Source organism: Microchirus variegatus (assembly GCF_963457635.1).
Source record: "Microchirus variegatus genome assembly, chromosome: 5".
NCBI classification, from domain to species: domain Eukaryota; kingdom Metazoa; phylum Chordata; class Actinopteri; order Pleuronectiformes; family Soleidae; genus Microchirus; species Microchirus variegatus.
The window spans coordinates 21,052,155-21,068,166 of NC_139806.1; the positions used below are offsets into that span (position 1 = coordinate 21,052,155).

General features: G+C 38.5%; 1 protein-coding gene across 1 annotated transcript in view; it reads left to right on the forward strand.

The window, feature by feature from the left end:
• Nucleotides 1–4,051: 4,051 nt before the first annotated feature.
• Nucleotides 4,052–16,012, forward strand: part of b4galt2 (UDP-Gal:betaGlcNAc beta 1,4- galactosyltransferase, polypeptide 2) — a gene marked incomplete at both ends in the record, with an annotated part of 194,854 nt that continues 182,893 nt past the window's right edge. The window contains one exon of the mRNA XM_083890053.1: nucleotides 4,052–4,400. Coding sequence (XP_083746179.1) covers nucleotides 4,052–4,400 — 349 coding nt within the window. The remainder of the gene's footprint in view (nucleotides 4,401–16,012) is intronic.

Below are 16,012 nucleotides of genomic sequence, written 5' to 3' on the forward strand. Positions count from 1 at the left end.
GGATATTCAACATTTGATTCGGAGTCTTTAGGTCACATGACCTGAAAGCTATTGAGCTAAAATGCTAATACTAACGTGAAAAAAAATGATTAAAAAAATATGGGAGGCATTCGAATGGAATAAAAAGAGGTGTGCTTTACAAAGAATGCTGGGACTTTTAGTCTTGTCTGATTCAGATTAAAGTAAGCAATCATTGTGCATTAGTATTTTCACCTGTCCATATGCTTTCTAGGTTGCCTATTGGTTGATATTTTGTTTGTGGTGATGAGGAAAATAATGACAACCACAGTGAGGGTTTCCATAATGATGATGATGAAGTGCAGGATGATGGTCTCATCTCTTTCAGGTCATTCCGAGTGTCAAATCTTCAGTCTACACATTTAGAATCAGCCTTGAAAGTTAATGGAGATGGAAACAGGCAGTTAGATTCCACTTCACATATTTTTATAGCATTTCTGTCTGGCATCCTTGGCAGGCATAGTATTATCAGGGACTGATGTAAAATTTATTGCTGTCTTTAAGAGGGAGTTATGGGGATTGTTGAATAAACTGGATATATAAAGGGTCTAGTTGCTCTGTTGTGGTGGTCATCTTTTCTCTCCTTGGCCTTTCCCTGACTTGCCACCTTTTAAATTCTTCAGACTGTTCAGTCTTTGGACTCGTCCCTGAATCTGCCATTGTTTTACATTTACATATTAATTGAACAAGAGTGCAATCCTTGTGAGACGCTGCAGAGGTGTTGGCGGGGAAACATGAACGAGTGAGCAGCTGAAATAGAGAGCCCTCTTCTGCAGGGCTTTTGCTTTGGTTTACTGACCTTTAGCAAGAAAAACAACAACAAATTGAATCTGAAGATGGTATACAATGTTTTGAGAAAAGTCAGTTGACCAAAATGTCAGCAAACAAAGAGGTTGTGGTGCAGTTGGATTTGTGCCTCATGGGCTTTGTTTGTCAAACCCATATGAGAGTAAAAAAAAAACTTTATTTACATGAATATCATCGTAAGTTCTGAGCAGATGGTCATCCTGTTGTTTCTCAATCTTCTCTGTGGATTTGTGTCTTCTGTTTTTCCTGCTGCAGAACTGGAACAACGCCACACTTATCTATGCAGTTCAACACCTGTGCTCAGTTCAACACAGAGGGCAACCCACTTGCCCCAAAGCTCGGTAGATGGAGTAGAAATTGGGTCATGACCCCTCTCTGTGGCTCCAGTTATCTGTCTGACTGAAGCATGATTGAACAATTCAAACCCGGTGGCAGCGTGTTTAGTTGTTGAAGAGCGGCGTGGGAAATAAATCCTGACCCGTACAAGCACGGTGTGACTGGCATGCAGTATCTGTTCCCTTTGGTCAGCAGAAATCTATCTCATTAACTAGCACACATAAATATCTCCCCCTTATATACCCACTCTCACTGAGGCTCACTTTTGGCTCTCTTGACTTTGCTGCCCACAGATAAAAGCCAGACGCAGGAAGAAGCAGCCAACTATCTGGACAGGCAGCAGACATCAGCTCCGTCAATCTACATATGCTAGTATTTGGCACGTTTTTTCCTCTATCTGCTCCAGAATGCAGCACAGAAACTTGCCCAGCCAGTCAAACACAGATGCCAGGTTATTTGCCATTTTCCCCCCAAAATAAGTTATGCCATTAAAGTACTGTTCAGTGTCGCTGATGCTTAATCCAGCAATATTTGGCTGTATCGGCAGTATCTTGCCACAAATTTCATAATAGATTGAATTTAAGAATATTTTGCTAGTGGCAATATGGAATTAGATTTGTGTCAAGACTTTTTAAGAAGCAAATAAAACATTGATTTAATAATTAAAAAATACTGTATTTTATTGTTCACTTCTAATTCACAATTCCTGATTTGTTCTTTGCACGCTGTTTTTTTTGTTTGCGATTCTGACCATGGGTGGGCCTTAGGAAGCTGTCTGCTGATTGGCTAATGTTTTGGAGCAACAGCTCATTGTCAAAAGTAGTCACGGTATTGGAGTCACTATCCTTCGAGTCATCATGATATAAAACCAATGATCTTAGACTAAATTAGACACGTCTAAAAATGGCAGACCCATCTGCGCTAAAAGAGTGAAAAAAAGATCGAGAATTAGAATCGAGGATTTGGAGAATCATAACACCCCTGTTGTTTTATTTTGGCTTTAGGGACTCTTTGTTTGCAGTAGTACTGAAACAATTACGATCTTTATTGATTATTAATCCTTTACTAAATGAATTTTTGAGGTTTGGTAGTTTGAACAAGTTTGCAGCTTTAAGTGTGAATATTTGCTGTTTCTTTGCTCCTAATACGGAATCATTTTGGTTTGCGAACGAAACAAAACATTTCAAAACATTATCATTTCCAGGTTTGAAAAAAACATTTTCATCAACATTATGTCCACATTTTCTGAAATTTTTATTGACCAAACAATTACTTTATTAATTGAGAAAATAATGGACAGATGAATCAGTTATAAAAATAATGGTTCGTTGCAGCCCTGATGTCTGGATCAGTGTCTAGTTTCATTTCATTACTCACAGTGGTTTGGATGCTTACGGAATCACTGCATTCATGGTCATCTGGAAAACAAATGAGAAAATGAATCTACAATGTTGCTCATTATTCAGTTGATTAGAATTTCAACACAAATACAACAGATGGCATTCAGGGTTTTTATCGTCTCCTTCAACCTCATCTTATTCTTTTCACACGCTGATGTTAAAAACCATTGCAAGGTTGCATCCGATTTAGGAGAGCTTTAAGTGCCCCCTTCTCCTCTTCTTTGCCAGTATTGTCATTGCATTCTGTTTCCTCTCTCATCCTCTAAATACAACATGAATGCTTTTCAAACTACTCCAAATATTTAGCTGAAGATCCTCAGTCAAGGTTTCATGTTTACTTGCGTCAGCAAATGTTTTTGTTTATTTGACTTGTGTAAAAATATTTCTCTAAGAATCTGTCATTTACCCCACTGCTATTCATCTCTGCACATCCACAAACTCGCTCAGGTCACTGAAAACTTTCAAAATATGAGAAGATTGATGGTGTTTGGTTTGATTTTATACAGTGAATAATTCAACAAATCTCCACAATGAAAAAGTGTAATTGATGGTCCTTCACTCACACTGTTTTGAGTATGTAGTGGAAATGTTGACAGCATTTACCAGCACAAGCCCTTATTTGACTTTAAACTGTTGATGAATTAGCTTAATTAAATAGCCTTTACCATAAATTAGGCTAGTGGATCCTAATTATTCTTTTTTCTTATCTTGTGTCTTTAATTTTCCTTCAGGTGCCTGAGACTTTCCTGGTTAAAGACTCTCAGTAAAAGGACAGCTTTTTGGTGGTTACCAACAGATGTCCTACAAACGTTATTGATCTGACGCCACAAGAAGGAAACATCTGGACTGAAATGTCAGCAGACACCGTGCACAACAAGCCAATGAGAGTTTCTCCGCAGCAGCCAGTCGCACAGGATTCACCTCTGTCCTGGACCAGTTTGAGTGCTAGTCAGTAGACTGATTGGACCATTTATTTGTTTTATATTGAGATAACATTTGGGTACAGCTGTAGGATGACAAAATAATAGGGTCTAACACAACATATGAATACATATCCAGCTAAACTCTATCTGTTGTTTGGGCTTATGTTCTCAATCACACTGAAGCTGTCATCTGTCCACATTTGCCACATTGATAATAGAATAATACCTGTCCTGGGATGAAGGGCCTCCTGGAAACAAAGCTTATGAAAGCATCTTTGTACTTGCCATGCATGGATGCAGGGTCTGCACAGAGCTAGCTGATAACTTGGACACTGGATGCAGCTGATGGTGTTGCCGCTCTATCCTTATCAGTGATCCATGACCCCTGCAGCAGCTAGATAGTCTTGTAGCAGCAGCAGCCGTCCACATGTTCTCAACAGAAATCTAACAGAAATCTAACAGAAGCTTATATTGCTCACATGGCCGTTGCTATGAGTGTACGCTCATAACCCCGCCACGCTTGCCTTGTCGTGGCTGGCCGTCACAGGACGGTCACTTTCCTCTGCCATGACCCGGCTGATGTTGGGCCGGACTCTGGAGCGCATCTGTAAAGGCGTCCTGCTGCTCTGCTTGCTCCACTTCCTCATCATGATGATATTGTACTTTGACGTCTACTCGCAGCGCTTCGACCTCTTCAGCCGCTTCAACAACGGACGCAACGGGTCCAGGAATAACATCAGTGGAGCAGCAGGTAGTGGACATCATTATTTCTATTACAACCTTTCGAGGCCGAACGCAACGCTAGCCAGCTACCTGGCCACAGGTGAGCAGCTTGTGCTGAGCATGCAGCCGAACACCAATCAGAAGCCTTCACCCAAGCCGCTGCCGCCGTGCCCTGAGAACCCTCCTGGCCTTGGTGAGTAATATTCTTATGTAATTCATTGTTAACCTAAAAAAACAATTTGAGTTTAAAGCCTATAAGTCCAACAGACTGTTTGAAGTTATAAACAAGTTGTCCAATGGAGGGTGCTATGATGACACACTAGTGATGTTATGTTGTGACGCTTGAGGATACAAACAAGCTAAACTGCCCTTCTGAACAGACGATCATGAATCTAAAGCACCTGCGAATGTGGAAGTATTTGTTTCTGCTATGCCACAGATGATGATGATGTAACAAACAAAAGTATGGGCTCCGCTGTTAGCGTGGTTTGTTAGCTCCACCAGAAGTGAAAAGCTAAGCAGTGGGAGTTTGCAGAGATAATGGAGTTGGTGGAGGCATCACACACAAGCATCTGTCTTCATGCATGTTCCGCTCCACAGCAGAAAACAAGATGTGCGTTGACATAACAACAATTATTGATGACAGAATTTGCCTAGTGGCAACATTAGCTGTCTTCACAATAGTCCCATAAACTTAATCCATGTTTCCACAGTTTGGTACACTGCAGTACATATTTATTTGTGTTTTTGCCAAAATGACCAGCCCAAACTGTTCCATTCTGAAGTAGTAAAATGGTATGATATGGTAAGGGTGGGGCTAGACGGCATTCAAACAGAAAAACGTCACTCCCTTGTGATCTGTATAAATATCCCATAGAAGTTGAGGAAAATTACTGCAGTCTATTCTCATGCAAAGCTTGGACATCTAGTTGAGACAAAAAGCCACAAACCGAGCAGGGAAAAAAAGAGTTGCTGGATGTCCTCCATTGTTGTCTGTTGTAGTCGCACCAGTACCAGAACGATGCTACATGCCCATCGGGCACAACCTATATTCTGCCTACCAAGTAAAGGTCCTGTTCTCAGTTGAAACACAAGCCTGAACCAGTGCTTTACCATTCCAAACTGTACCATGAGAGAATTTAGCTGGCTGTTGTCATCCTGCAGGGAATTTTGAGAATTTGTTTGTTTCATTGGAGAGTGGTGGACTAAAAAAAGAAAAACACTCCGTCTGTCCCGAAAACCAATTATTTAAGCGGACATCTGTGCTCATCTTGAAGAATGTCACTGACAGTCCACAACCATATGGACTAACATTTTTATATTCTCATGGAATGGACAGGCTCACAGGTGTAGCTGCTCTTTTATTAGTTCTTCACATCTGTCTCAAACATTTTTAAAATAGCAAATCCTGTTGGGGTCAGACGATCATTGACTGATGTTTCTGTTGAAAGTTTTTTGTCTTACGTGATCGAGTTTGTGACTTTAAACAGTTATTTCCCTTCCATTCGAAATGACTGCCCATAAAGTTCCATGTAAGTTTTTGAGGAGTAGGAATGAGATTAAGATGGCATCTAAATCGCTTCCACCTTCGACATCTAATTTGCTTTATTTGTTTATCCTGTGGGCTTGTTGTATTTGTTTTTTATTGCCAGGACTGTATGCTCGATAACATAAACCAGGAGGATTTGCACATCATTGATTAATGTAATGAATAGGATGGATGAGACCTTGATTTCTGCTCGATGCTCCAGGGTACTATTTTATATTCAGTAAATAAATGGGGAGAGCAAATGTAGCCGTAATTGTGTGTGGGGTTTTTTCTTTAGATCTGCCCACAACATAAAATGGATTTAATGTGAACGATTTACACCGTGGTATTTCAACCTTATGTACTCACAGTGGAGCTATTAGCTGAAGTTCATGCAGCTGGACAAGTAAACACACACCTCCACAAACACAAAACAATATGGGAACACGCTTTAATTTCTGTTTTCACTACCTAAAAAAAAACTTTTTCATTTGTAAAAATCTGTCTCGCCTGCATTGTACACTCAAATTTAAACAATTAAAGGAAAAGACAATGGAGGCAAAGCTGTAACATTAACTATTACAAATGTATTTAAAGATGCTTACTTCAAACTTCAGCAGAAAGTTTTCAAACAGATTACAAAAGTCTATAAATCAGATTTACAGTACACACAAACACACACATCATACACTCTCCTGAAACCTCTAGTGCACCTACTAATTTGTATTTTGTTTAAGTTCATTAAAAATATCAAATAAAAACTTGTTGCTCAGAGGGTAAAATGAATATTTTTAATTACTTTAAAACACGTCTGGAGAGGAGCCTTAAATTTCAACAAACTGCTCAAAACCGGATGCACAACGTTTTTTTAATTTATTAATTTACATAGTTTCAACATTTGGAGGAAAGGTGAAGCAGCATACGTTATGTTATTGTTATGTTATTGTTTTATATATATATATATATATATAAAACAATAACATAACATAATATAATATATAATATATATATATATATATATATATATATATATATATATATATATATATATATATATATATATATATATATAATGTATATATATGTAATTGCATCCATCCATTTCCTACCTGCTCCTGTTCGTAATTGTAATCAGTTACATTACTGTGAGAAAATGTGTAATTAAATTACAGTTGCTTTTGGAAATTTCAATGATTACAACTTAAGTTACATTTGAAAAAAAAAATCGCCACAAAATCTCGGATTTATCAGTTTTTTCTTCCCCATTGATTCATGTTTGTTTTTAGTTTTTTTCAAATCAACATCCTCCTTCCAAAACTGACGATTGTGATTGGCTCTCTCTGGTCATGTGCCATTCGACTCAACCAACAAACCGTACGGCGGCAGTCAGACTCAGAAGCGATAATGTCGGCAGCGCACAAGATGTTCCTGGGCTGGAAATACAAAAAACACTTCATACAGACAGACCAGAACCTGGTCCCGACCAGTTTAATCATAACATCGGCTATAAAAGCGCCGCTGTTTCACTATTTAACTCATTTACAGCTGGCGTCACCAAAGTCCAGTGGAGCTGGATCAGAACGGAGCATTTGTACGGAGGGAGAGATCGTGCTGATCCGCTGCTGTTTACTTTCTCTGTGAGCGTGTTCGCCTACAGATGTTCAGCTGCTCAGCGTCAGGAGGTCATTTATTAGGCTATAGACTATTTACCTTTATATACAGTCACCACTGAAAGAAGTTGTGCGCTCGCAGCAGGACAGATAATTTAACTTAATGTGGCCATGAATAAATTAATTGTTTCGCCTGTTATGTGTTGCCCAAACACAAGTCTTGAGTAGGTCTACTCTGTTTTCTCACATTTAAAAAGGTCTGAGATTTGCTTGTAGCTACAGCACCTTAAAAAACCCACCATAACCTATTTTCATACGCACACCCAGCCTCGCTTTCAATAAAACACACACTGGCATTTTATAATTGTGATCAGTGAAATATATGAAACAATATAAAACACAGTTTAAAACAACAGTTGTTGTTGTTGCTCTAAAGGTTCATATTTAAAAACAGCTCAATGTAGAGCTGTCAGAAATTAAAATCAGCCTCTTGTCATATTTGCAGCAACACTGTTGCTTCAGGCTGCGATCAGGCTTTTTTGTATCGCTCATACTCTCTCCATTAAAACAACCTGCTCCTCTTGGCTGAAATCAGCCCATTGTCGCTCCATTTAGTGAGGAAGTGAGCCTCCTTCACAGTACAGACCTAAGGTCAGACTCATAATATATGGTTAAAAAAAAGAGTCTTTTATTTTGTTGTTTTTATATAGTCTTAAGTACTGCTGAAAGGTTTATCACACTATAGGTCTTAAAATGTAAAAATGGTTAACAGTTGAGAGATTTCATTCAAAATTAAGAAAATTAAGAAAAGTAATCAAATGTAATTACTTTAAGAAAGTAATTGAAATAGTTACACTACTATTACATTTTCAACAGGGTAACTTGTAATTGTAACCAACTACATTTCCAAAGTAATCTTCCCAACACTATAAGGGAGCTTTTATTAAAAAAGAAAATATGAAGAACAGATAATGAGGTTCATGTCTCACTCCTCCTCTTCCCTTTCATGGAAATGGGTTTTTGTGTGTTTGGTTTTTGTCAAATTTTCAGTCGAATTGTGTTCAGCTGGTGACATTAAACACACTGTATGTGACATTTGCCTGTGACATTTCTACGGCATTTCATGGTATATGTATTAAAAACCACATTATAGAGGAAATTATTTCTGCCACTTGCAGTCGTCCTTCGAGAACATGATTCTTTCACGGACTGATCAGATAAATCCCTGCCAGTTGATGTCGTGTGGTCGTTAATACAACTCATTCATATTCCTCTTGTCAAATAACACTCAGCGGATACTTCACTCATAAAATGAAAAACATGTCTCTCGTTTGCTTCCACCTGTTCCATCTGTAAATGTGCTTTGCTAAATGAATCCCATGTAAGTGGCATTGTAGCGGTGTCAACATATTTCTCTTTACTGATTGCCTTCTCTCTTTTTTTTTCATTTGATAATGAGGTTTGTAACGTGCTGGGAAATTGGGAGTTGGAGATAAAGCTGTCAGGTTGATTTGTCTGAAGCTGAGGTTCGCTGATTCCATTATTTGGCCCGGAATTGGCTGTCAGTGACTCTGGCTTTGGCATTCACACCAGGCACAGGTGTGCTCGTGTAGCTTATCTCTGCCTTTTTTATGTGATGGAGTGGCTGCCTGGGGCCTGTAATGAGCAGGAAGACTGAGGAAGACTGAGTGAAGCTGTTTTTCACTCACAGGTGCACAGAGAGAGAGGGAGCAAGAGAGAGAGAGTTAATGGATGGTAGTGTGATAGTTGGTTTGAAGTGAGACGGATAGCAATGGCAGGTAGAGAGGTGAGGGGTTGTTGACGGAGAAGTGAACATCTTGCATGGTGGTGTGTGTGTGCACACATTTTCAAATGAAAACCTAGCAGTATGGATGCATGCACACACACACACACACACACACACACACACACACACACACACACACACACACACACATACTGGTGTTTGCCCCTCAGGGGGCCCACACGTTTTTTCATGCTTTATGGGATCCACCCTTTCTAGTGGTGCTACACTGCTGTAAAAAATCAGGTAAGATTGAAAAAAAATCACAATCACAAAAATCACTTCAATTAAACAAAATGTTAAACTTTTGTCTCCATGCTAGTTTTTTCGTCACTTGTGGGGTCCCGTTTCTAACATACAGTACTTGTGAGGTCCAGTATCATACACACACACACATTTCTTGTTTTTATATCTTTGTGGGGTGTTAGGTTACCATCTGGGGCCCATTAATGGTTTCTACTGCACATAGACACCGACTGCATTAAGGATCTATATTTCTCTTCTTCCTCCATTCCATCTCTTTTCCCTTTAAACCTGCACAACCAGATGCCTTCTTAGCTCATTAACTACTGTATGTGCTATCCTCTTAACAAAAGATCATCAACACGAAGACAGGGTCGTAACATGGTAGGCAAATAATGATCTTCAGCACCAGCACTTAACCATGACTGAGCCCCAAGATCTAATTTTGAGTTTACACTGTTTTTTCCCCCTTTTTATTCCACCCGAAAAGTCAGTGGTCACACTTCATTTGACAAAACAAAAAGCTTATTTGGTGAATATTTATATAAAAAAAGAAGAAGAGAGAAACATGCTCTCGACAAAATTGAGTTTGAACTAGGGTTGCAAGTAATGATTGCAGGAAATAAGCCAAATAATACAAAGTACTCAAAGTTACATTATGTAACCAAGAAATTATTGAAAGAACTCACAACTCCTTTGCTGCTGCTCTTTTAATCACAGTTTGCCAAACATAATTGGGTGCCGTGATGTGGAGGTACAGTCGTTCAGGGACGACACACTCTCCTCATCTTCTGAGCCCCTACATAATACTGAAAACGGCTAAAATGAGCAGAGTGATACAGACAACATTTAACGTTCGACCGCTAAAACCACAGCAGCTACTTCAAATAACAGCGTCTCTATACTGCTGATATACTGTATACATTAAATATAAAACTGAAAATAAAATATTTAAGAACAACAGCATATTTCTGCCTTGAACAAGAAGTGTTGGAGCACCAACTGAAAATGTGTGTCCATACCTTCGATCAGTGAACCGCTTTCATTCTGATTTTCTTCTTATGGCAGTTATTCTATTTTTGATGTAATATTTGACTGCTTTCCAGTCTCTTTTTTGCAGTGCTTGCGGTTCTGAAGAAAGGCAGCGTTCACATTCTGCTTTACCTGGAACATCTTGCCTCACAATAAACCTCTTCAGATGTTTTTCTACTGCTGCAATTTCCTCTGGTGTCCAACGTTTCACAGCAGCTTGCTTACCTAGGTAGGCAGAAAGAGACTACATTTTGATTAAATTGACAATTTGACTGAAAACTGCACAAAATGTACTTCCACTCTTTGTTCAAAGTAAATGCTTCTGAACATTAAGGTACGGTATTGCGCATAAAGAACCTGCTCACGTTAATAAAGTCCTGTCATGCCCAAAAGAGGATGCAAGTCCCAAAGCTTACCTCTCTTTCTTGCAGACACACTCTGGTTTAGGTATTGTGATGTGGAGGTACAGTCGCTCAGGGACGACATGCTCTCATCATCTGACCACTGTTCTCCTGGCATACCGACATCTAGACACAGAACTTTATTTAAAAATTCAAGACATAAAATACCAGGAAAATGTAATTACAGTGATTATTTTTTAAATCAAATTTTGCAACCAACTTTAGCTCACAGCATTTTGAAGGCAGAAATACACAGAAATGCAATATCACACTTACTTTCTAATGATATGTCCTGTAGAATCAAAACTAGCCTACGCTGTCGGGGGCCGACAGCAAGGGGTATATCCGCGAACTTGTCCAATCCTCAACTTTCCAATATACCCAAATTATACGCACTCGCACCTGCCACTAACTGTTTTAATTAATTATTAATAAATTCAACAAAATAACTGTTAAATATTATGATATAATGCTGACTACACTTTATACATGTTCAAAGTATCCATATAAACTCCATATTGAACACAGAATACCTGAACTCATAAATTTCTCTCTAGTTTTTAATAAAACTAGTTAACCTATTATACCTTGTTAAATATTATGAATATTAAAATGCTAACCACACCTGCCATATCTTCAAAGTGTCCAAATGTCATGAAAAAGCATACACTATGTTTATTAAATTTCATGAAAAAGCTACAATATGTACAAACTTTCCATTCAATGCATTTTAAAAAAAATGGAGGCTTAACTATTTTTTATATGATAATTAATAAATGTATATTTTAATGTAATAAATATTATGAATAAGCGCTAAATAAACCCATGATATCCTCAATGTGTCCAAATGAGCTCAATAATAAAGAAAAAATGCCTTAACTATTTTTCTGTGTTCACTAATAAGTTAACCAGTTAACTTATTATGTAACTATTACCAATCATAGCCAAAGTAATAATGATTGATTGTATCTCCTTCGGTCTGGAAGATAAAGCCGAAAATGTGTTTTTAGCATAATAAATTAATTAATTTGCTAATTAATAATAAAGCTACAAAGATAGGGATAATTCTCAGGTGGTATGTGATGCCCATGCAAAATTTGAAGCCAATACCTGCAATACTTTGGAAGATACAGGCGAAAATATGGTTTTTATATCATTAATTAATTAATTAACTCATTAATTAATTAATTAATTAATTAATAATAATGGTAGACAGCTCAAAATCAATAGGGATCATCTACAGGGGTTATGTGACCCATAAAAAAAATAAGAACATTTAATCTCAAACGCCTCTCCAGTTATCGCGTTAACGGCTAAAATCTGCGGACGCGCGAGACCGATATAATAATGCCACATGAACAAGTGAACAACATGAAAAACATGATTTTCAAGTGGAGTGGCTTTCATCGTTCAAGCTCACCTGTTGAAGATACTCTCTGGTTTGGGACTTGTGATGTGGAGGTACAGTCGTTGAGGGACGACATGCTCTCCACATTTTCTGACCCCTGTACTCCTGGCATATCGACATCTGTACACAGAAATGGTTTATTCAACCACGCAAGACAGACATGTAAACCCTAATATTAAGTCGTCAGTAAAGTAAGCTTGATAAGGATATTAATCAAATAACTATCGGCAATAGAAACATGATGACATTCAGAATTTCTGAAGCTGCACTTGAGATTTGCTCTGAAAATGACAATTTCACACTGCTGCAACTTTTCCCTGCAATATTCTAAAATGATTTTGTGCTGTCCTGAATCCTTGGTGTGAGCTGGATTTTACAGATGATTGACAATTCTGCGAAATATAAGATTGTTACTATACTTTGACAATACAGTGTATATAGAGTAGATTACAATCCCAGACCCCTGTCTTACTGAACCAGACTTGCACCCCCAATGGTAGTGCATTACCTGAAGACAATGTACTATATTTTGTGTACTTGGTCTTCACATAATGTCAGGAAATAGTGAATCAGGGAAACTGGCAGGCTTTCAGTGGTGCAAACAAAATACAAATGCAATTTAAAAACAATTATCACATACCTTCAATGTCCTTTTCTGAGGGCCCTCCCATGCCAATGGTCTCTAAAATGTTAATTGATATAATATTATTAGTTGGAAAGTTGCGATTGTGGGCAATCAAGAGAAACCTGCTGGACTGATCATGTCGTTTTTAATTACAACTGAACAGATATAATCAAAATGTGTGCAGTATGTGCAAGTGTGGCACTAATTTTTGCATTTGTATGGTCTTACTGAATTTAAAAAAGATTAAAATGTTATACCTGCATACAATTCTATTACTTAAAACAATATAGTTTTAGTCAATTACTGAATGCTGAAGACTAAATGTCATATATTGCACCTTTAAAATATAATATAATAAGACTTAGTACCATTCACGTCAACTTGAATTTCATCCAGACTCTTTCCCTTGTATTCTCCTAGGCGTCCCTGTTCCATTGCCAGGAGCACTTTGCTGATTTTAGCCAACTGGAGGGTGCCCTCCGGAAGGCGGTAGTGCTTTCGGTGGACAGCAATATTGTGCCCGAGGAAGTCTGCCAACTGATCCAGTTCTGTGGTCTTTAGGTTCAATACAGTAGAGAGGGTGGCAATATGTTTCCTCAGTTTAGTTGATGTTAATGCTTTGGGATTTTTGATGTGATCACATTCATTCACAAACTGCCTTATGCAGTCAGAAGCCCTTAAGTAATGAACAGAGTTTGGTAATGCAAATAGATAACCATTTTCACACAGCACCCCGCATTCTTCTCTCTTCTCGGTTAGAGCATCAAGTGACTCTCTCATGAGTGGGGTTAAAAGAACTGGAACTTTTCTTCCTCTCTTTCCTACGATCGTAACCCTTACAAAATGTTTGCACAGCTTCTGTTCAAGCGGTGTAAGGGCCAAGCTAACATCATCATGTGTGTCTGATGTGTCCTTTGATAGGTACACAGACAGAAGCATCCTGGACACTTCCCCTCCTCTCCTGCGGTTAAAAAGTACAACTTGTGTCAGGGTCACTTTTGCAAGCTCCTTCCAGGTTGATGATGATGGGTGCGCTTGCAGATCATTCAAATGTTGTTGATGCTTCTCAGCTAGATGACAATGAAGCTTTTGGATATCTTGAGTGAAAGGTAACAGTTGAGGAGCATTCCATTTGGTTTGGTCAAGTTGAGTTAATGCTTGGCTTGCAATGTCAAATCTCCAACTTTCTTGATAAAGCTGCGCAAACTCCTCAGCATCTTGAGTAGCTTGTTTATCCTTCTTTTTCAGGCCTTCGGATTTGATATACATGGCCAAAGAATGCAAGCTGTGTCCAACCTTGCGAGCAAGAGATGGACATCGGTATTTGCCCGTTTCCTCATTGAATCCAGAAAGTTTCTTTGCAGTAGTGACAACAAGACTGTAGTGTTCAGGTTTTATGAGTTCTCGGATGCTCTTCACATGTGTAACTTGTCTTGCAGTCAGTAACAGCCTGCCAAGCTCTCTCAGTTTTTGCCGAATATACTGATGTTGACTGACTATCTTCTCGCTCTTCTTGAACAGTCTGAAGCCATACTCGAGAATGCAGCGGTCTTCTTTAATAGCAACTGTAATCATGTCTTGAATCATAACACTTAAGAATTTCCAATAAGCATCATTAAATCCAGGTGGAGCAGGCTCAGCAAAAGCACACAAAGCCAGAACTCGAGTTTTACCTGGTCTAGTACTTTCAGGTTTGAAGCTGCATACCTGAAAATGCCGCCACATCGCTTTCTTTGAGAAAAAGCCATAGCAGTGAACACAATGTGAAAATTCCTGTCCGTCAGATTTTTTCTGTGGTTGCTTCCATGGGATGAGTTTGCCTCTTTTTGCCTCCAAAACATCAGTGTTGTGCTCAAAGTTCCCCTTATTTCGTATGTAGTCTAACTGCAGTTTCCTTTCTTTTGAGTTCTTTGGCAAACTGAATGCTTTTGCAACATCCGGTTTATCTTGGTGCCTACGCCACAAGTGTCTTGACATTTTCTGGACACACTTTCTGCAATAAAAGCAGAAATGTTTCTTGTTGTAGCTTCTAGATCCATCATCCTTCTTTACAACTGGACAAACATACATAGACCGCTCTTCTTCCAGGGGCATTGAAACGCTCGCATCCTTTTTAGAATATTTTGTCACCATTTTCTTCTGCTTCCCATCAACTCTATTTGGAAATTTTTGTGTGGGGTCATGACTTGCTTCAAAGGGTCTCTTCTGGCTAAAATCAAGCTTGCTCGGCCTGGAAGACTTGCTTCTTCTCTTTTTGGAGGACTCACTGCTACTCTCCCTGGGCTTAAACTTGCTCTGACTGGAAGACTTACTTCTGCTCTCACTAGATGAACCTTTGTTCTTGTTTTTATCTTTCATGGTTAATTTCAAACTGCCATCACTGTCTGTGCTCTCGTCCACGGGACATGGAATGAACTCTTCTTCACTGCCAATGTTTGAGTCATCTGATTCCACAATATTGTGTTTAATCTAAAAAAAGAAAAGAAAAAGTGTCAATAACTAATTTTTTAACATTAAGTGTCAAAAATCTCAGCATACTTAAACTGTACAGGTATACTGAGTGAAGAAAATTCTACATGGAGCCTTCTATAGCGAGTAGTTTAAGTTCAAGTAAATTAACAAATGAGAAAGATATGCTGTTAATTAATGTTAGAATAACAATTTGACTAAAAGCTAGGAATGGGCGTTTTCAGTTATTTTATTACTTGCATTATATAATGAATGAGTACTAGCATTTTTTTTGTAACCATAAAAATAAAACCAGGAGGTCTGTGTCCGACTGTCAACATTGGTTCCGCCAGTGTTTCCAGTGTTATTTAGGGCTAATTTGCAAAATAAAAAAGGAAAATAAATTGAATCAGTAGCAGGCTCACTGACAAGAGATGTTCAGACAAGAATCAAAAAAAGGCTTACAGGATTGCGAGAGCTTCTTCTCAGCCTCTGTGTACTCCGTTCAGGCTTAGAAATGAGAGTGCCCTGTGTGTCGTCATCACTTGAATCGTAGAGACAGCCAGCAAAATCTTTTACTTTATCCATCTGCAAAAAGGGATACATGGAGATGATTTTCCCTTTCTTTTGAAACAGTAGAATGACAAATGGCAGGGGAAAGCGCCCATCAGCCAAGTACTCATACTGTTTTAAATAAGTTTTAGGG